At 36.2% G+C, this 21,976-nt stretch overlaps 1 protein-coding gene across 1 annotated transcript; it reads left to right on the top strand.

The window, feature by feature from the left end:
- Window positions 1–10,618: 10,618 nt before the first annotated feature.
- LOC134361731 (disintegrin and metalloproteinase domain-containing protein 25-like) lies at window positions 10,619–19,536 on the top strand. The gene is made up of 2 exons (XM_063076717.1): window positions 10,619–12,731; window positions 19,454–19,536. The coding sequence occupies exons 1-2, from the start codon at window positions 10,619–10,621 to the stop codon at window positions 19,534–19,536; spliced, it is 2,196 nt and encodes a 731-aa protein (XP_062932787.1).
- The last annotated feature ends 2,440 nt before the right edge of the window (window positions 19,537–21,976 follow it).

Below are 21,976 nucleotides of genomic sequence, written 5' to 3'. Positions count from 1 at the left end.
GAGCATTTTTTCATGTGTCTGTTGGCCATTCATATATCTTCCTTTGAGAAATGCCTATTCAGCTCCTTTGCCCATTTTTTAATTGGGTTATTTGTTTTTTTGCTGTAAAGCTGTTTGAGTTCCTTGTATATTCTGGATATTAATCATTTGTCAGATGTATGTTTTGCAAATATTTTTTCCCACTCTGTTGGTTGTTTTTTCACTCTGTTGATTGTTTCTTTTGCTGTGCAGAAGCTTTTTAGTTTGATATAATCCCATTTGTTTATTTTCCTTTGGTTGCCTGTTCTTTTGGGGTCATATTCATGAAGTCTGTACCCACTCCTACTTCCTGGAGTGTTTCCCCTATATTTTCTTTAAGGAGTTTTATTGTTTCAGGATGCATTTTTAATTCTTTAAACCATTTTGAGTTGATTTTGGTATATGGTGAGAGGTATGGGTCTAGTTTCATTCTCCTACATATGAGTATCCAGTTTTCCCAGCACTATTTGCTGAAGACGCAGTTTCTTCCCCAGTGTGTAGACTTGGTGCCTTTGTCAAAGACCAGATGGCTGTAGGTGTATGGGTTGATTTCTGGATTCTCTATTCTATTCCATTGATCTGTGTGTCTGTTTTTATGCCAGTACCATGCTGTTTTGGTTATTATAGCTTTGTAGTATAGTTTAAAGTCAGGTAGTGTTATGCCTCTAGCTCTATTTTTTTGCTCAGGATTGCTTTGGCTATGCAAGGCCTTTTGTTATTCCATGTAAATGTCTGGATAGTTTTTTCCATGTCTGAGAAAAATGTCATTGGAATTTTGATAGGGATTGCATTGAATCTGTAGATCCCTTTGGGTAATATGGACATTTTCACAATGTTAATTCTTCCAATGCAAGAGCATGGGATATCTTTTCATCTTCTTGTGTCTTCTTTAATTTCTCTTAACAGTGGTTTGTAGTTCTCTTTGTAGAGATTTTTCACATCATTGGTTAACTTTATTTTTGATGTAGGCATTTATTGCTATAAACTTTCCTCTTAACACTGCTTTGGCTGTGTCCTGCAGGTTTTGGTATGTTGTGCTTCAGTCTTCATTTGGTCAAGAAATATTTTGATTTCCTTCTTAGTCTCTTCTTTGACCCACCAGTCGTTCATGACCATGTTGTTTAATTTCCATGTATTTGTGTAGTTTTGCAAGTTTTCTTTTTATTGATTTATTACTTTATTTTATTATGGTCAGAAAAAACACTTGATATGATTTTAATTTTTTTTTTAACTTGTTAAGACTTGTTTTGTGGCCAAGCATAGGGTCAATCCTGGAGAGTGTTCCATGTGCTGATGAAAAGAATATGTATTCTGCAGCCGTTCGATAAAATGCTCTGTAAATGTTTGTTAGGTCCATCTGGTCTGTGATCCCATTTGAATTCAATGTTTCCTTGTTGGTTTTCATCTTGATGATCTGTCCAATGCTGAAAGTGGTATGTTAAAGTCCCCAACTATTATTGTATTGGAGTCTATCTCTCCCTTTAGATCTGATAATATTTGTTTTATATATCTGGGTGCTCCAGTATTGGGTACATATATGTTCATAATTGTTATATTCTCTTGCTGTATTGATCCCTTTATCATTGTATAATGACCTTTCTTATCTCTTAGAAGAGATTTTGATTAAAGTCTGTTTCATCTGAAATAAGTATAGCCATTCTTGCTTGCTTTTGTTTTCCATTTGTATGGAATATCTTTTTCCATCCCTTTACTTTCAGTCTGTGTATGTCTTTGGAGGTAAGGTGTGTTTCTTACAGATAGCATATGGATAGGTCATTTTTTTTTTATTCATTCAACCAGTTTATGTCTTTTAATTGGAACATTTAGTCTGTTTACATTCTACATGATTATTGATATGTGAAGTCTTACTCCTGTCATTTTGTTGGTTGTTTCCGATTGTTTTGAGTATCTTTTGTTCCTTTCTTCCTCTGTTATTCTTTGTCTTTGTGATTTCATGGTTTTCTGTATTGATAAGATTTGATTCCTTTCTCTTTCTAATTTGTATATCTATTCCACGAATAAGTTTTATATATTGAGGTATTTTCATGATAGTTGTTATCCTTTCTCTTCTAGATGTAGGGCACCCCCAAAGAATTGCATGTAAGCCTTGTCTGGTGGTGATGTATTCTCTTAATTTTTGCATGTCTGAGAAATACCTTATTTCTGCTTCATTTCTGAAGGATAGCCTTGCTAAGTGTAATATTCTTGGCTGGCAGGTTTTTTTGTTTGTTTGTTTTCAGTACTTTGAATATATCATCCCATTCTCTCCTGACCTTTAGAGTTTCTGCTGAGAAGTCTGCTGTTAGTATAATGGGGTTTCCCTTGTAAGTGACTTGACATTTCTCTCTTGTTGTTTTCAGAATTCTCTGTTTGTCTTTAACTTTGGATAGTTTGACAACATTGTGTCTTGGAGAGGACATTTTTAGGTTGAATCTATTTGAGGGCCTTTGAGCTTCCTGGATTTGTGTGTTCATATATTTCCCAAGATTAGGGAAGTTTTCACTTATTATTTTGTTAAATAGGTTTTCAAATTTTTGTTCATTTGTTTTCTTCTTGCGGAATGGCCATAATTTGAATATTTGTTCACTTAACAGTATTCCATAGATCTTGTAGGTTTTGTTCATTCTTTTTTATTCATTTTTCTTTTCTTTTCTTTTGTCTTCCTATGTTATTTGAAAACTGCTGTCTCCAAGATCAGAAATTCTTTCTTCTGCTTACTCTAGTTTATTGTTGAGACTCTCAGGTACATTTTTTATTTCATTCAATGAATTCTTTAATTGCAAGATTTCTGTTTGTTTTTTTATGAGATCTCTCTGTTGAATTTCTCATTCAGATCATTAATTGTTTTTCTGATTTTGTTGATTTGCTTGTCTGTATTCTCTTGTATGTCAGTGAGTTTCCAGAACTAGAGTCTCAGCCACCATGGGCCCAGGCTTCAAGCCACTACGATCAGGGTGTTGTAGCCTCTCTGTGAGGGAGTTCAGTGGCTACTGGCCCCCAGGACAGGGCACATTCCTACAGTGGCTCTGGTTTCAAGTTGGCACCGCACTGCATCAGCTTGTGTCATGAAGGTGGGGTGTGGGGAGTGCACAGTATGTGCTCCTGTCCTAGAGCAATGCAGTGAGTATATTCTAGGCAGCTCTCCACTCTTGGCTCCAGGCTTGTAAGGGCTGTGGAATCCTTGTGCAAAAGGAACTGATGGCCTCAGTGGTGAGGATGGTGGTTGGTGTGGGCTCTCTGCCTTTTTCCCTCATGGGAAATTTCCTCCTGTGCCAGACCCAGTGGTTGACATGTGGTAGTTGAGGCCATGTTCCTCTCTTTCCTCTCTATGCTGCCATCATGGGCTTTCTTGCTCCACCGGGATCTCACAATCTCTTAATGCACTTCTATTCTCTCACACAGTTGCTCTCACCAATATTTGGCTGTCTGTTACCTGTTCTGGTCCTTTCCTGTGGGAAGAAAGTGGTTTCGGCACCTCTACTCTGCCATCTTGACCCAACTTCTGGGTAGTATGGACATTTTAATGATATTAAACTTTCTGATTTATTAACATGAGATGTCTTTCCATTGATATATTTTGTCTTTAATTTCCTTCTTCAATGTTATATAATTTTTCGTGTAAAAGTTTTCACCTATTTGGTTTATTCCTCAGAATTTTATTCTTTTTTTTTTTTTTGTCTAACTGTACTTGCTAGGACTTCCAGTACTATATTGAATAGAAGTGAGGGGAGTGGACATGCTTGCCTTGTTCCTGATCTTAGAGGAAAAGCTTCAGTTTTTCATCATTGAGTATAGTGTAAGTTGTGGGCTTTTCATATATGGCTTTTATTAACTTGAGGTAAATTCCTTGTATAAATAGTTTGTTGAGAGTTTTGAAATGGTGTTGAATTTTGTTAAATGTTTTTTCTATATCTATTGAGATGATCGTGTAATTTTTATCCTTCCTTGTGTTAATATCATGTAGCACCTTAATTGATTTGCATATGTTGAACCATCCTTGTATCTCAGGAATAAATCACACTTGGTCAGTGTCTGATCCTTTTATGATGATATTGAATTTCTATTACTAATATATTATTAAGGACTTTACATCTAGATTCATCAGGGATATTGGCCTGTAGTGACCTTGTGTGGCTTTGGTATCAGGGTGATGCTAGCCTCATTGAATGAGTTTGGAAATGTTCACCCTTCTTTAATTTTTTGGAAGAGTTTGAGGATTGGTGTTAATTTTTTAAATATTTAAATGTTTTGTGGATTTTACCAGCAGTCCTTGGCTTTTCCTCCTTATGAGGTTTTTTGTTTGTTTGTTATTGATATGTTCACACTTCCCAATTCTTCTTGATTTAGTCTTGGTAAGTTGTATGTCTCTTGCAATTTATCCATTTATTCTTGGTTATCTAATTTGTTGATGTTTAATTGTTCACAATAGTTCCTTATGATTCTTTTTATTTCTGAGGCATGTGTTGTAATGTCTTCTCTTTTATTTCTGATTTTATTTATCTGAGTCTTCTCACTTTTTGTTCTTAGTTTAGATAATAATTTGTCAATTTTGATTATCTTTTCAAAAATGTAACTCTTAGTTTCCCTGTTGGGTTTTTTTTCTGTTATTTTTTTTTTCCTGTTCTAGTCTTTATTTTCTTCCTTCTGCTAACCTTGGACTTCTGTTTGTCTCTATTTTTTCTCATTCCTGAGATGTAAAATTAGGTTGTTTATTTGAGAAATTTCTCCTTTTTTAATGTAGGTGTTTATTGCTGTCAACTTTCCTCTTTGTACTATTTTATTGTTTTCATTTTTGTTTGGCTCAAGATATTTTCTAATTTCTCTTTTGATCCCTTCTTTGACCCATTGCTTGTTCAAAAGTATATTGTGTCATTTCCACACATTTGTTCATTTTTCTAGTTGCTATTCGGTTATTATTTCCTTTTTCACTCCATTTTGGTCAGAAAAGATACTTGGCATGACTTCAATCTTAAAATTGTTATGACTTGTTTTGTGACATAACATGTGATCAGTTCAGTTCTGGAGAATGTTCTGTATGTAATTTAGAAGCATATGTGTTCTACTGCTGTTGGGTGGAATGTTCCATATATCTTTTAGGTCTATTTGTTTTATAGTGTTGTTTAATCTGCTGTTTACTTATTGATTTTCTGTCTGGATATTCTATCCACTATTGAAAGTGGGTTGTTGAAGTCTCCTATTATTGCATTGCTGCCTATTTCTCCATTCAGCTCTATGGATGTTTGTTTCATGTACTTAGGTGCTCTGATGGTGCATATGTATTTCTAATTGTTATATATCTTCTTGATGAATTGACCTTGTAATCATTGTATAATGACAGTATTTGCCTCTTTTGATGATTTTTCACTTCAATCCTATATTGTCTGAGTTAAGTAGGTGTCCCTGTAAAAGGGGGACATTTTGGACATAGGGAGAATGCCAAGTATGGATTGGATGTACATTGCCAAAAATTACTCAGAAGCTAGGAAAGAAGCCCGAGATAGATTTTTTCCCTTGCATATTCAGGGGGAGTATGGCTTTGAAGACACCATTATATCAGACATATTGCCAATTGTCAGCCAATAAATTTCTGTTTCAATCACTCATTTTGTGTTACTTTGTTGTGGCAGCCCCAGCAAACTAATATAGAGATTAAAAATATCATTGACAAATTTTGTCTTTTAAGAATTAGCTGTGATGAAAGCAAAAGAGAAAGTGAAAAGTCCAATGAGGGAAAAGGCAGAGCTAAACTTACTAAGACAGAGGAGCAAGGGAAAGGCCCTGGAAGATATCACTCTTTCAGATATTACTAACATCTTCTCTGTCCCCCTGTTAAACTTCCAAGGATAATAACTAGACTTATTTCCATGGTTTACCCCAGTCAACTTGCTAAGTGCAGTTGTCCCAGATAGACATTTTTAAACTGCCAGCCAGTCAATTTACCCATGAAATTTATTCCCCCACTTTTTTTTATTCATCTCTCTCTTTTTCTAAATCCTGTTTTTGTCTTTTCTTACTGATAATAGTTGTTTATGTGCAGATATGAAATGCCCCTGAGTTATTAACCTTAGAGAGATAGATATGATTACTGATGTCTGGATTACATAGAGTATCTTTTAAATGAGGGCAAACTTTTTACTAAAACTTGAAATACTTTACATATTCAATAATATGGCTCAATGTTGAAGAAATCATCTAGGACCAAGGTGACAGAATGAGCAGAAGTACAGAAGGTAAAATGATTATACTGTGTTTAGGGAGCATATAGAATAGGAGCAAGGAAGTAAACTTTATTCATATTGAAGAGTTATTGGAGCATATTTAATGGGGGTAAGGAAATCAGATTTGTTCCTATTGAAAAATAATTGGAAAATTTAGCTGAGATGGTGGAGCCAGAGTTGGGAGGAATCTTAGCCAGTTGCCACATTCTGTAGAACTGAGACACACTGGTTGCTAGGCAGCTAAATATAGAACTTAGTCAAATGAGAAGCAAATGAAGAAGGGGATTTACATTTCTTTTTGGCATGTAAAGTCTCAAATAAAAATCCTTATTCATGAAGATGGGCAGTACAAACAATCTATTAATGAGGCTATATGTAGAAAGAACTATGGGAACCACCAGTTCATCTGTTGGTAAGTCATTCAAGAGTTTAGCTCTAAAAGAGAGAGCACAGTTATTTGTGCAGGCATAAATACAAACACAGACAAACACGTGCACACACACACACACACACACACACACAAACACACACACAAACACACACACAAACACACACACACACACCATGATTCTTTGCCAAGTGTTCAGAGCTTCAGAAGGATCTATGCCCTTATTAAATAATTTCTAATTTCTTCTACTTTATTCATTTGGTTCACAGCCTCTAAATATGTTTTAATGGGTTTTTATTTATAGTTTGAAAAACTGCATTGGGCTGTAAATGAGAGTGAGAAGATAGTGGGTAATTAAGGTACAGACATTGATGAATTTGATGAATATGTGGGGAGAAGAAAACAGAATTTATAGAAGATGATGTATGACAGTCTACTTTGAAGTCTCTGTACTATTATAGTGCTCTATCACCTTATCAATGAAAATGTTATATTCTCTCAGGACATGTGGTCTCTGGAGTCATTGTATAAAATAATGTAATAAGTGCAATGACAGCCTGGCTCAAATATTCTTTTGTGGTTGTTTTCTTATTTCCTGCTTGCAAGATGAGGTCTTAGGAATAAATTCTTACAGATTTATGTTGGTTAAGTTCACTCTCAACAGTGCCACATTATTAATAAATAATCCCTTTCCATAACAACATATTTCACACTTCATCATAATTACCAAATACTGTATACATAAAGAGAGCCATGGAGAGAGCACATCAGCACATCAGGATTTTACTCACAATTTAAAGGTGTTGTTCTCAAAGATTTCGTCTAGTGGTCTAGTTTTGTCTTGGTAGGCCCTTGGCATTTGGGGAAGTAAGCATCCCCTTTATTTTACTTGATTACCCATGTAATCAAGGCAGTCTTGTCACTTTCAAGATGAGGATAGTGTTCAGCCCGAAACAAGTCCTCAGCCACCTATCTGCAATGGGAAAGCAAAGAGTAAGCAAAATATCTTATCCTGTATTATATAATCACTAAATAAAGAATTCTTGGTCTTACAACTTAAACTACCGTTAGTGAAATTAGGCAATAGTAACAACTTGTAAAAACAAAGAAAATGTTGATTTTCAGCTGAAGGTCCTATATATTGATGAAGAAATTTAGAAAATCAGTAAGTTACAAAACAATGTGGACAACAAAGCAGAAATTATTAAAAACATAAGAGTGTTTGAAATAAACATCTGTTCATGACTTCATCCTTTAGGCTGAAGTGTCAGGCTATCATAATTTCGTGTTTCCTCCTTTTAAGTATGCCCCTAAATATACTCGGTGACATATTTCCCCAGCATTGTTGGCAGGATGTTGCAGGAGTGGCGTAAGCAGGCAAAGGATTAATTCTAGATTGGGTTGAGCATTTTTGTCAACAATGGTTGAATTGAGGGAGTCTAGAGCGAGGCTATAAGCACAAAAGCTACAATGATGGAAACCCATGAAGTGGGGAAAATAGAAGGAAAATTATTTAAGTCCTGTAAATTTGATGAGTAAGTTTCAATTAAGAATTAAAGTCGTGGTTAACTATTTAATATGTAAGAGGTAGAGTAGTCAAGGGTGATTATACAATACAGGACACGGCCAAATGTCAATGGATAGAGGTCACTGAAGATGAGTTGCGGAGGTAAAGACAACAACTGGGTGCTGTATGGGTTGGCCACATGTTTGCTAAGCACAGTGAGACTATGGATAAAATTAATGTCATAGAAGAAAGTCGTAAATCAGACACTGCAAATTCTTTGCAGTTTGTGCAGGATTGATTTGGGATATTGGTGTAAGAATAAGGAAGAAAGGTAAATAATGGTACAGTGAGTTCGCTGCCAATTAGGTGGCTTGGAACTGGTTTTGGTAAAGAAAATTAAGACCAAATATCTGGTCTGTAGGGCATATGACGATTCTGAGAATGGAAAGTCTCTCCTCTGTGGACTTCATATTGTTGAGATATAAGTTTGTGTAAAATTAAGTGGAAATAAGGAGCTTTCCATAAAGAAGTATAAATAGAGAAGAGAGGAGATTGTTGTTGATTTTCATGAAAGGAAGATTCTGTGAGAGACAGGAAGATGATTCTAGGGAGATGAAGACAGGAACTCAGAAGCAAGATAAAAGAAAAATTGAGAAATGGGTCTGGGGTCTGGGAGATTTTAAGTGCCTGAATCTGGCATCTTTTATTTTTGTATTATCTACTATGGGAGGTAGTATTTGATCAGTTCTTTTTAGATTCCTCATAGCAGATTTCACTTCCCTCTGGGTTTTTTCTCTTTCTTTTTCTTTCTTTTCTTTTTTTTGGGGGGGGGGGACTAGGCTAGTAGTTGTTAATCTTATTACTTTAATAATCTCATTGCCTTAATGATCTGATGAAGACTGTGGATACTCTCACTAGCTGAATAAAAATAGTCATTTTATATGTAAAATATTGGGTGTGATTTTACAGATTCCTAGAGTATACCTTTGCCCCAAATCTCTGCCTAAATTCATGCTCCAGACCATTAACCATTTTAGGCCTGTATCATTCATTTATGTTTCCCTAGTGTGCAGCATAGCGTCTGCATATTATGTGGTTCTATTAAAATTTTATTCATGAACCAAGTGGCAAATCAGTATTGCCAGCCAAGTGCTGTTGCTAGTATCAGATATCTCATTTCTACAAATAGGTGATAATACATTTGTATCATTAAGGTAATTTTTGTATTTGTATTTTTATATGAGATATGTATACATAATTTTATGTAATACATAAATACATGCGAAAGTCGATCTTGGGATCTAGTTACCCTATACTCCTAAAGGTAGCAGAGATTTTGATGCCTTTGCCCCAGTACAGCAATATTACCTTCCCAAAGCTTTCCTCCCTCCTATGGGTTCATTGATTTCCTTTTCATTTCTGCAGGCACTGGCTTTTGCCGTCAGTATTCTCTCATCTCCACGTTTCTTTCTTAGCTAATTTGATTTCCTTTCCATCTGAAAAATGTTATTTTTCTTAAGAGTATAATCCAATATGAACACCTTTGAGTAACATCTACCTATCAACCCAAGGTGTTCCCTCTCCAATTCCACTATTGTTTGTTGTTTTGTTGAGAGAAGGTATCCATTACAGTAGACAGTAATAATTTTGAAGGTCAAAATAATTTTAATAATAAGTAATAAGTAATGGTTTTGATGCTTTGACACTTTGCAGTTTGGCAGGTTTAAATGAAGATAGGACAAGTAATGATTTATTGCATGGAAGTATATACAAGATACTTCAAAAAGTTTGTGGAAAAATAAGAAGATAGTATGAATCATCCCACAAACTTTTTGATGACCACATGTATTAAGTACCATGTAAAAAATAATACATGTGAGTATTTTTCTCCTGAGTAATATGACTAAATAATTTATCATTTGAAATTGAAAGGAAAAACTATTGATATTTATTCCAAGTGAATATGTATAAATCAAGATTCCCTCATCCAAACAACATATATGTTCACCTTTCCATTAAGACCCTTTTGTTTAAAATATTTGTCGTGGACGTGTTCACACATAGACATATATTTAGAGAAAAGTATGATAAATACATGTGCCCTTCATCTATGTTCAGTGATTATCAACTTGTGGCCAGTTGTCATTCTTTTGTACACCCACAGTCTGACTCTGCCACACCAGTAGTTAGGAGCAAATCCAATGCAGAATACTGAGTCACGTCTTGAGTCAAACACTAATCCATTGTTACCCATACCTTGTTCTTTCTCCTTTCTCATCCTGGCCTGCCTATAACACCAGCTGTCTCTGCCCTTCTTTTTTATTTTTTCTTTAGTTCTGCTGCTCTGATGGATTGAGTCTGCCAGAAGACAGACAGTTAAAGATCAATGCTGCACACACCCAAATCAAAGGGAGGAGACAGACCAGCAGTGCCCCCAGACCTCCTGTCCTTCATTCACATCAATAGCTCCGTAATGGTGGCTCCATAATGACTGTGGGTGAGGCCCTGGTGCATGTGAGGATCACTCTACTCCTGCTCTGCCTGGGGGTGTTTCTGTTCCTTTTCAAATGGCCCCAGATTGGGCACTCCCAACCCCATAACCCCCCAGAAGTGGTGATACCCTTGAAGGTAACTGGCACTGCCAGCAGCATGAAGGCTCCAGGCTGGTTCTCCTATAGCCTGTACTTTGGGGGCCAGAGACACATTATCCACTTGAAAGTCACGAAGCATTTGGTGTCCAGATATTTCTCTGTGTTTACCTACACAGACCAGGGTGCCCTCGTTGAGGAACAGCCTTTTGTCCAGAATGACTGCTACTATCATGGATTTGTGGAAGGGGACCCAGAATCCATTGTTGCTCTTAGCACCTGTTCTGGGGGCTTTCAAGGATTGCTCCTGATAAATGACATCGCTTATGAAATCAAGCCCAAAAGGTTTTCTGCCACGTTTGAACACCTAATATATAAGACCGATAATGAGGAAACACAATTTCCACCCAGGAGATGTGGATTAACAGAAGAAGAAATAGCACGACAATTGGAGCTTCAAAAGAGGGATAATTCCACTCTGATGCAAAGTGCCTATGAGGGCTGGTGGACCCACAAATGGTTTGTTGAACTGGCGGTGGTGGTAGACCATGAACGATTCCTTCATCGGGAAAGTAATATCTCAAATGTACAGTTGGAAGCAGAAATTATTGTCCATATAATAGATGCCTTTTATACTTCATTAAAAATTGATGTGGTTTTACTTGGAATTGAGATCTGGAATAAAGGAAACGTCTTGGCAACAGATGACATAGAAGTTCTCCTGCGGACGTTTTGCCAATGGAAGAGAGTCAGCCTTAATTCCCGCATTCAACATGATGTTGCACATATTTTTGTAAAGAAAGGATTTGGTATACATCTTGGCTTAGCCTATGTTGGAACAGTATGTAATATTTTTTCTAACTGTGGAGTTGATAGTTTCCTGCATGACAGATTACTTCAATTTGCATTCATTGTTACACATGAGATTGGTCATAATTTGGGTATGCTTCATGATGTAAACCCATGTACATGTGGGCACAGCACATGCATAATGTTTCCAACAGAAACACCCTCAAGTAGATTCAGCAACTGCAGTTATGATAAGTTGGTGGAAACCTCTGTGCGAACAATATGTATGCGCAATGCACCACGTCCAGGGGACATCTTCACACTGAAGCGCTGTGGGAATGGTGTGGTTGAAGAAGGAGAGCAGTGTGACTGTGGAACCTTGCAGTTGTGTACTAGAGATCCCTGTTGTTCGGCAAACTGCACTCTGAAAGCTGGGGCAGCTTGTGCTTTTGGGCTTTGTTGCAAAGACTGCCAGTTCATGCCATCGGGCACAGTCTGTAGAGAAAAGGCCAATGAATGTGATCTTCCAGAGTGGTGCAATGGAGCCTCGCATAACTGTCCAGCAGATGTGCATGTGCAGGACGGGGTCCATTGCATGGGTGGTGGCTACTGCTATGAAAAGAGATGCAATATCCGTGATGAACAGTGTAGGCAAATTTTTGGCAAAAAGGCCAAGAGTGCAAATCAGAGTTGCTACAGGGAAATGAACATCCGAGGTGACCGTTTTGGTCACTGTGGTTTGAATGGCTCTACATATGTAAAGTGTCAGGTCCCAGATATCCTGTGTGGGAGAGTTCAGTGTGAGAACGTGACAGAAATTCCTCTTCTGACAGATCATTCTACTGTGCATTGGGCTCACTCCAATGGTGTCACCTGCTGGAGTACCGACTATCATTTTGGGATGACCATACCTGATATAGGTGAAGTGAAAGATGGCACAGAGTGTGGTGCAGAACACGTGTGCATCCACAGGCGGTGTGTTCCTATGTCACTTTGGAGCAGTTCTTGTTCACCTGAGACCTGCAATATGAAAGGGGTCTGCAACAATAAACATCACTGCCACTGCAGCTCTGAGTGGGACCCCCCGGACTGCCTGACAGCTGGCAGTGGAGGTAGTGTTGATAGTGGCCCACCCCCTCGGAGAAAAGTGGAAACCCAAAGTGAGGTAAAGAGAAAGTACCTCACACTACTTCTTTGGATTCCTTTTTTGCTCACGCTTTGGTGTATGTTACTTTGGCTTTGTGACACGCACAGAAAGTTACAAAAGAAAGATGAGCAAAATGTTCAAGCTTCATCTTAGGGAGAATAGCCAAAATTTAGTTTCAGAAAATAAAAGCAATCCTTATTTAAATTTCCCATGTATTAATTTTTGGTGTCCTGACAGTAGAAATGTCATTGCATGTGTAAGAGGCCACTGAGAGAAAAACCCAGGGATCTATTATGTTTCAGGATCATAAATGTGAGCCATTAAGTAAAGGGATTCCTAGCATATTCCTACCTTTCATTATTGTAAGCAGCGTTAGTGGTTTATTTTCATGGAGTTAGTCTCTGTGTTTCCTGAGCAAAGGCACAGCTCATGGCTGGAGTGTGTGTGTGTTTTAATTTGCTGTCCCTCAATTCCAACCTCTTTCCCCTTTTTGCTCTGCTCTGTCACATGGGAAATGGGAATTTTCATGTTGCATTTCTTCTTTGTCAGTCCTCTCTGTGCGTTTCTGCCAATAGGAGAGCTAGAGGGAGACTGGAGACCTAGAGAATGGTTTGAGTGCTGTTGATGTCACTGTGGCCTCAGTACCAGCTTGCACCTTAGCAGCAGCAGTAGCTTTCATTCCGCACATTATTACTCTATGTAGTTAGTAACTCCTGGAACCAACAGTACTGTCAGCCCAAAGATGCCAGCACAGCCACCAAGCAACTTACCCTCACAGTTCTGAGTCCCGGGTCTTCGAGCCTCCACCTAATTCCAGAGGCTCCAGCACCACATTGGCTGTACCCTGTCCTCAGAGGTAGTCCTACAACCATGGCACCTATTCCAAAGCTCTAGGTTAAAAAAACCCCAACCTCTCCCCTTTGATCTCTAGAACTAGTAGTGATAGTTACATCTTATCGTTAGCACTCATGGTTATCTCGATGGTGTGGTTTCTCATTTTGTGAATGAACTATCTGAGTGATACGGTGCTCACTGTGGTACAGTGGAGAACAGAGGAAGGAGTCAGACATCAGAAGGTTTTGAATTTTTCTCACCACTGCCCTTCACCATCTAGGAGAAATGATTTAAACAGGTAGAATTACTTCAAAATCCGAAAAAAGAGAATAAAAACATTTGCCACTCAACTTCTTTGTAATTTGGGTTACAAAATAGGATAAAGAAGATACAATTCTATGTAGAATGTAATAAGTCTTAGAAAACTTCTTCCTCTGGGGAAGAAAACCTAGAAAATACCAATTAAGTTTTTAAAATATATATATATTTAAGGGATTCAGAGAGGTATGGAAGCATGGAGCACTGGATAACTAAAATCTCAGGCATGGAAACAATTCTGAAGTGAGTTGACTATTCCAGCCAGTTTCTCCTCTGGAGCTGACACTGGGTGTGAATTGTGGATTAGGCTTGGCCCAGTCAGAGGACCTCTGCTGAGAGCAGGAGAAACCAGTCGGAGGACCTCTGCTGAGAGCAGGAGAAACCAGCAATCCCCTTAGTTACTACACAGGACTAGATTCATAAATTAGACATTTAGGGACCTTCAATTTATAAACATTTTTCCCCCCTTCACATTTTCTGAATTTGAGTGTTTTGTGGGATGCTGATGAGCTGGTCTGAAATTTCTCAAAAGGCATAGAATCCTAAAATCATGTTATATTTTGGACACAAGACATAGTTAAAGGTGGCTTGTCTCATGCACATGTACTGTCTCCCTCAAGCACATGTTAAGATGCTTATCTGATTTTGAACTTGCACCGTGGCAAGAGGCTGCAGAGCTTGGCTGTGAATTTTTGGATGATAGAGATTAATCTTCATAATCTTTCAGAGCTGAGGAAAAAGAGTCACATAGACTACAAGGTGAACATCTAGCCAGTCCAGACCTGAGTAATATAAGCAAAGGAGAATTAGTCTAAGATTTACTAAACACTCACTCACCTCTGCTTTAGCTCAATCCTTGATGGATTCAGATAATCGGCTCCTCAGCCTATATTTGTAACAGAGAAAATAAGGAAACCTATCTCATGGAGCTACCTGGAGCTTCTCTGTTTTATACACAATCACCTGCATACAATAAAACATTTTTATACATGCTAAAGTAAAAAAAAAAAATAAGTATGACCTATTAGAGAATAAAAAAATAAGTAGGAAAGAATCAGAAGGAGAAATAAAAATACTGTTTAAATGATCCAGATAGTGGAACTAGAGTGCATGAGAAAATGACTATGACTATTATATTTTCAAAAAAGAGAAAAGTGTGCAAATATAAGAAGGAACAAAGAACGTCTTCAGTGAATTGGAAATGGCCAGATGAATATTTTAGGACTAAAATTACAATATATTATAAGAACTCAGTAGACAGATTGCTAACAGTAGATTGGACAGATGAGATTACAGAACTGCATAACTAGAAGACAGGTCAATGAAAGTCCCCACTGAAGCACACAGAAAAAAAGCAGAAAAATAACAAGAAGTGTGTGAATGCATAAAAAGTTCTAAAATCCCTAATATTGGAGTACCTGAGAAAGCAAAAAGACAAAACTGAATGTAAGTAATGTCCAAAGAGCTATTTTCAGCCATTTTGTTTAAAGGGAGGAAGCATTTTAACTCACTGCTTCACAGTGGGTCACATATTTCTCAGAGGCATTTTTTAATTTTTCTTTTTCTAGTTTCTTTTCTGCAGATTGTGTCCTCGTTAATAATCTATCTTCAAATTTGCTTATTCCTTCTTCCCTTAGTTCAAATCCTCTGTAGGTCTCCTCTACAGAATTTTTATTTGGGTAACTGTACTTTTCACTTCAGGAATTTCCATTTTGTGTTTTGATATGATTTTTATCTCCTGATTGATACTCAGAGTGGCTTGTTCTATAGCTTGTATTTGGTCAGAAGTTGTGCTTAATTCCCTTGAGCTAGTGAGAAATTCAATTTTCTTTTCTGTTTTCTTGTGGAGTCTTAAGGATTTTTTACATATATGATCATGTCATCTCCAAAGGGAGATTTTACTTCTTCCTTTCCAATTCAGGTGGCTTTTATTTCTTTTTCTTCTCTAATTGTACGAGCTAGGGTTTCCAGTACAGTGTTGTATAGAAATGAGGAGAGTGGACACCTTTTGCTTGTTTCTGATCTTAGAGGAAAAGCTTCAGTTTTTCATCATTGAGTATAATGTTAGCAGTGGGCTTTCCATATACGGCTTTTATTATGCTGGGGCAAATTCCTTTTATATAATGTGTGTTGAGACTTTTTATCATGAAATAGTGTTGAATTTTGTCAAATGCTTTTTCTATATCTATTGAGATGATCATGTAATTTTCATTCTTCCTCCTGTTAATGTGGTGTATTGCATTGACTGATTTGCATAGGTTGAACCGTCCTTGCATCTCAGGGATGAGTTGTACTTGCTCAGAGTGTATGATGCTTTTAAGATGATATTGAATTCTGATTAGTAGTATTTTATTGAGGACTTTTACATCAAGGTGAATTAGTGATATTGGCCCGTAGTTTTCTTTTCTAGTGGTGGTTTTGTCTGACTTTGGTGTCAGGGTGATGCTGGCCACATAAAATGAGGTTGATAATATTCCCTATACTTTAATTTTTTGGAAGAGTTTGAGAAGGATTGGTGTTAGTTTTTTAAATGTTTTATAGAATTCATCAGCAAAGCCATCTCTTCCTGATCTTTACTTTTTCTTGAGGTTTTTGGTTACTTACTGAATCTTATTTGTTATTGTTGTGGTCAGGCTTTCCAATTCTTGTTTTAGTCTTGGTAGGTTGTGTATCTCTTGCAATTTATCCATTTACTCTAGGTTACCTAATTTGTTGGTGTATAATTGTTCATAATAGTTCTTTATGATTCTTTTTATTTCTGAGGCAGATCTTGTAATGTCTTTTCTTTCATTTCTGATTTTATTTATTTGAGTCTTCTCACTTTTTTCTCAGTTTAACTAAGAGTTTGTCAATTTAGTGTATCTTTACAAAAAAACACAACTCTTAGTGTCATTGAGTTTTTTCTATTGTTTTTCTAGACTTTTTCTCTCTTCTCCTTTGGGAACTTCCATTATGCTCATTTGGTTCACTTGATTGTGTCACATAACTCCCATAGGCTTTCCTCAATCTTTTTTTTTTTTTCCATTTTCTGACTGGATACTTTCAAACAACCTGTCTTTGTGTTCACTACTTCTTCTGCTTGTTTGAGACTGCTGTTGAAGCTCTCTATTACATCCTTAAAATTTTTTCATTTATATTTTCTTTATTGTACATATTTATGGGGTAGAGTTTGTTTCAATTCATGCATATATTGTATGATGACCTAATCAGAATAGTTAGCATATCTATCACCTAAACATTTATCATATCTTTGTGGTTATAACATTCAAGATCCTCTTTTCTAGTTATCTTTCTATTGCATTTATTTTCCAGTCATTGCATTCTTTAGTTCCAGAAATTCTGCTTGGTTCTTTTTTATTATTTTTATCACTTGGTTTAACTTCTCATTTTGTTCATGTATTGTTTGCCTGAAATCTGATTTGTCAATTTGTGTTCACTTGCAGCTAGCTAAGTGAGCATCTTTAAAACAATTACTTTGAATTATTTGTAAGGCAATTCATAGATCTCCACTTCTTTGGAGTTGGTTACTGGAAATTTATTGTGTTCCTTTAGTGGTGTAATGTTTTCCTGATTTTCAGTGTTCCTTATAGCCTTGTGTTGGTGTCTGCACATTTGAAGATGCAGTCTCCACTTCCAGCCTTTATAGAGTGGCTTCAGTAGGGGAAAAACCTTAACCTATGTATGGCCTTGTGGGCCCTAGCTGTATGGGTTTTGCAGTGGTGCCAAGTCTGGAGGGCGATAGTGGTGCTGGTTTAGTGAGTGCACAGGGGCACCAATTCCAGGGGTTGCACAGTGGTATCAACTGGCAGTATTGGAAAGAAGTCAAAAGCTCCAGCTTTAGGGAGGTTCAGTGGCATGGGCTCCAGCAGCAGAGGTCCACATTAGCAAAGACTGTGAATGTCCTCAGCAGTCAAGGCTGTGGGGGTCTGGGATAGTGTTGGTGGCTAAGTCTGATGAGGTCATCAGCAGCAAGGGCTCCGATGGTTCTCCTGCTTTGCTTTGCTTTTTTTTTTTTCACTGGGGAACTTGTGACCCAGAGGTTACTCTTGGTGCTGAGCTCCACTGGTCTGGGCAGTAGGGTAATGCAGGTAAAATTAGACCATTCTTTCTACCCTTTTCCATGTAGTTATCCTTGGTTTTTCTGCTCCACTGATTTGCTTCACCTTCTTAACTGAACTCTAGAGCTCTCGTAGGCCTATTTTCATCTGTAGATATTTGTAAAATCATTGTTTTTGTGGGGGTAAGAGTGCTGGAACCTCCTAGTGTGCTGCCTTGCTGATGTTAGATAGTTTGTAGCTTAATACAAATATAATAGAGCTTAATAAGAAACATTTAAGTTAACAAATGTATTAGCATATGATTGTTCATTACAGTCTCTTATCATCATTGTAACATTTTGAAATTTGTAGAACCTGAAATGATCTTCTTTTCATTCCTAATATTTGAAATGTGTGTATTCAATCTCCATCCATCTTTCTCTCCCTTTTCTTCTTCCTTTTCCTGATGTTGGCTAGTTTATTAATTTTTTTTTTATCTTCTTAAAGAACGAGCTTGAGTTTCATTTCTTTTTCTCTGTTCTTTTCTGAATTTTACTTTATTTATTTCTTCTATTCTCTTTATTATTCTTGGATTTAATCTCTTCATTTTCTATTTTATTATGGGGGAATTATAGTCTTGATACAAGCTCTTTCTTCTTCTGTAATATAAGAATTTAATTCTAGGGCCGATCCCGTCGCACACTCGGGAGAGGGCGGCGCTGGGAGCGCAGCAGTGCTCCCGCTGCGGGTTTGGATCCTATATAAGGATGGCCGGTGCACTCACTGGCTGAGCGCGGTACGGCCAGTCACAAAAAGACAAAAAAAAAAAAAAAAAAAAGAATTTAATTCTATAAATTTCTCTCTAAGCACTTCATAAGATGTGTGTGACAAATTTTGATAGGTTGTATTTTCATTTCCATTCAGTTCAAAATATTTTCTAATGTTCTATGTGATATTTTTCTTCAACACAGAGTTATTTATGATTGTGCTCTTTAATTTTCACATTTCAAGATTTTCTCTGTATTACTAATTTAGCTGTATTGATGTCAGATAAGGTAATGTGGAACTATCAATGTGCTCTGGGAAAGAATGTGCATTTTGCTATTCTTGGGTGAAGTGTTCTATAAAAGTCATTAAGGTCAAGTTGTTTAACACCCTTGGCAAATTTTTTTTGTCTTTACTGATTTTTTCCCTACTTCTTCTTACAGATAATGAGGGGTAAAATCTTCAGCTTTTAGTTGTGGATTTATCCACTTTACCTTTCAGTCCTTTTGTTTTGTATTTTATGTATTTTGAAACACTTTTATTATGTTCATGCACATTTAGAGTTTTTATGCCCTCTGGATAAATTAATATTTTTTTTCATTTTGAAATGTCCCTCTTAATGGCTGATAAATTTTTTTGTTCTATTTGTCTAATATTAATATAGCCATTCTAGATTTTTGTCATTTGTATTTACATGATATATCATTTTTCATCTCATTTTATAGCATTTTTACCTAGCCTATTTGAAGTTTTACATTTAAAGTGGGTTTTTGTAGACAGCACAGGATTAGGACTTAATTTTAACCTAATTTATAATCTCTGCCTTTTAATTGGATCATTTAAGCAACTCACTACATTAATATTTTCTATATTTTTCAACTGTTCTTTGTTCTTTTTTCCTGTTTTTTATTTTTTATTTTCTTTTAGATTAATTAATAATTACTATCATCAGAGTAGTATTATTATGAAAAAATTAGTGGAAGAGCAAAAGCATCCCACTGTATTATGGGGCAGAAAGAACCACGCAACTTTTATTTTTTATTGAAATACATACCATCTGTTCAATTAGTTTTATTGTGTTTATTTTCACCTGTTAAATAGTCTTACATTTATGTATCTTAAAAAATACAATTAAGAATCTATAACTTAACTATTTAATAAACTTTTTAAAGTAACAATACAAATACATTAATTTTCTCATTTATATTATTTGTTTAAATAGTCAACCACTAATTACTAGTATTTGCCATTCTTAACCAGTCCTATTATTGTTTTCTTTTCTTTTTTTTTTTTGTCTTTTTTTGTGACCGGCCGCACCACGCTCAGCCAGTGAGCGCCCCGGCCATCCCTACATAGGATCCAAACCTGCGGCGGGAGCGCTACTGCGCTCCCAGCGCTGCACTCTCCCGAGTGCGCCATGGGGTCGGCCCCTATTATTGTTTTCTTTATATAATAATATTTACATAACAGAAAGCAAATCATGCAGACTGATGTATAATTTTAAATGACCATCAATTTTTCATATATGTATGTTAAAATAATTACACATGTATTTACAATTATTTATTGTACTACTGTGTTTCCTTTTTTATATTCTTTCTGGTATACCTGTTTCTGAACTTGAATTGAATCAATATTAATATCCTTCCAAAAGAGAAAGCACTAGGCCGAGATGGGTTCACTGGTGAATTCTTCTAAAAATTTAGGGAGGAAATTAAATGAATTTTCAAGACTCTGTTTCAGAATATAAAGTCAGAAGGAATACTTCCTGACTAATTCTACTTGCCAGCATTATCAGAATAGCAAAATCAGATAAAGATATACAGGAAAATTACAGACCAATATCTCTCATAAGCACAAATGCTAAAATTCTCAATGGAAGAAAAGCAAATTGCATCCGACAATGTAGTAAAAGAATTATACACCATGACCAAGAGTGATTTATCCCAGGTATGCAAGGCTGGTTCAACATTTGAAAACCAATAAATGCAGTCTATCACATCAACGGGCTAACAGAAAACAAATCAAATGATTATATCAACAGATGCAGGAAACCATTTGGCAAAGTTCAACACACATTCATGGTTGAAAACTCGGTAAACTAGGAATAGAAGGAGAATTTCTTCAACTTGATAAAGAATATCTACAAAAACTATAGCCAACATTACACTTAATGGTGAAAACCTCAAGCCTTTTCTACTAAGATTAGGGACAAGAATATCCTCTCTTACCACTACTTTTCAATATCATACTGTAACTCCTAGCTAATATAATAAAGCAAGAAAAGGAATAAAAGATGTACAAATTGGGAAGAAAGAAACAAAACTGTCTTTGTTTACAAGTGACATGATTATGTAGAAAATCCTTAAGAATCAGCAAAAAACTTCTGGAACTAATTAACAATTACAACAATGTTGCAGGATATAAGATTAATATGCAAAAGTCAATTGCTTTCCTATACCAGCAAGAAATAAATAGAACATAAAATTTATAACACAAAACTGTTTATATCAGCAACCTCAACAATGAAAAAGTTATAAAGCTAATTAAATATGTACAAGATCTACATGAGGAAAACTGCAAAACTCTGATGAACAAAATCAAAGAACAACTGAATAAATGGATAGATATTCCATATTCATGGATAGGAAGCCTCAATATTGTCAAAATATCAGTTCATCTCAACTTGATGTATAGATTTAATGAAATCCCAATAAAAATCCCAGCTAATTAGCATATAAATAACCACATATTGATTCTAAAGCTTATATGGAGGAGCAATAGATCCAGAATAGCCAATAGGTTATTGAAAAAGAAGAACAAAGTTGCAATGGCACTGCCTGACTACAACTTACTATAGGGATACTGGTGAAAGAATAGTCAGGTTCATCCATGGAACAGAATAGGGAGGCCAGAAATTGACCCACGTAAATATAGTCAACTGATCTTTGACAAAGGAGTACAGCAGTATGATGGAGATAAGATATTCTCTTCAACAAATAGTGCTGGAACAACTGGACATCCATATGCAAAAATAAGAAAGAATACAAACATAGACCTTGTACTTCATAAAAAATAACTCAAAATGAATCATAGGCCAAAATGTAAAATGCAAAACTATAAAACTCCTAGATGGTCACATAGGAGAAAATCTAGATGGCATTGGGCTTGGCAATGACTTTTTAAATAACAGTGTCAAGGGCACAATCCATGAAAGAAATAATTGATAGTTCAACTTCATTAAAATTAAAAATTTCTACTCTGAGAAAGACATTCAAGAGAATAAAAAGAGAAGACAGACTGGGAGAAAATATTTGCAAAGAAGACAAATCAGACAAAGAACTGTTAATTCAAAACAGAGAAAGAA

This window comes from Cynocephalus volans, chromosome 13, assembly GCF_027409185.1.
Source record: "Cynocephalus volans isolate mCynVol1 chromosome 13, mCynVol1.pri, whole genome shotgun sequence".
Taxonomy (NCBI): domain Eukaryota; kingdom Metazoa; phylum Chordata; class Mammalia; order Dermoptera; family Cynocephalidae; genus Cynocephalus; species Cynocephalus volans.
The sequence above is the reverse complement of the archived record's forward strand: the minus strand, read 5'-3'. Positions and strand labels throughout refer to the sequence as shown.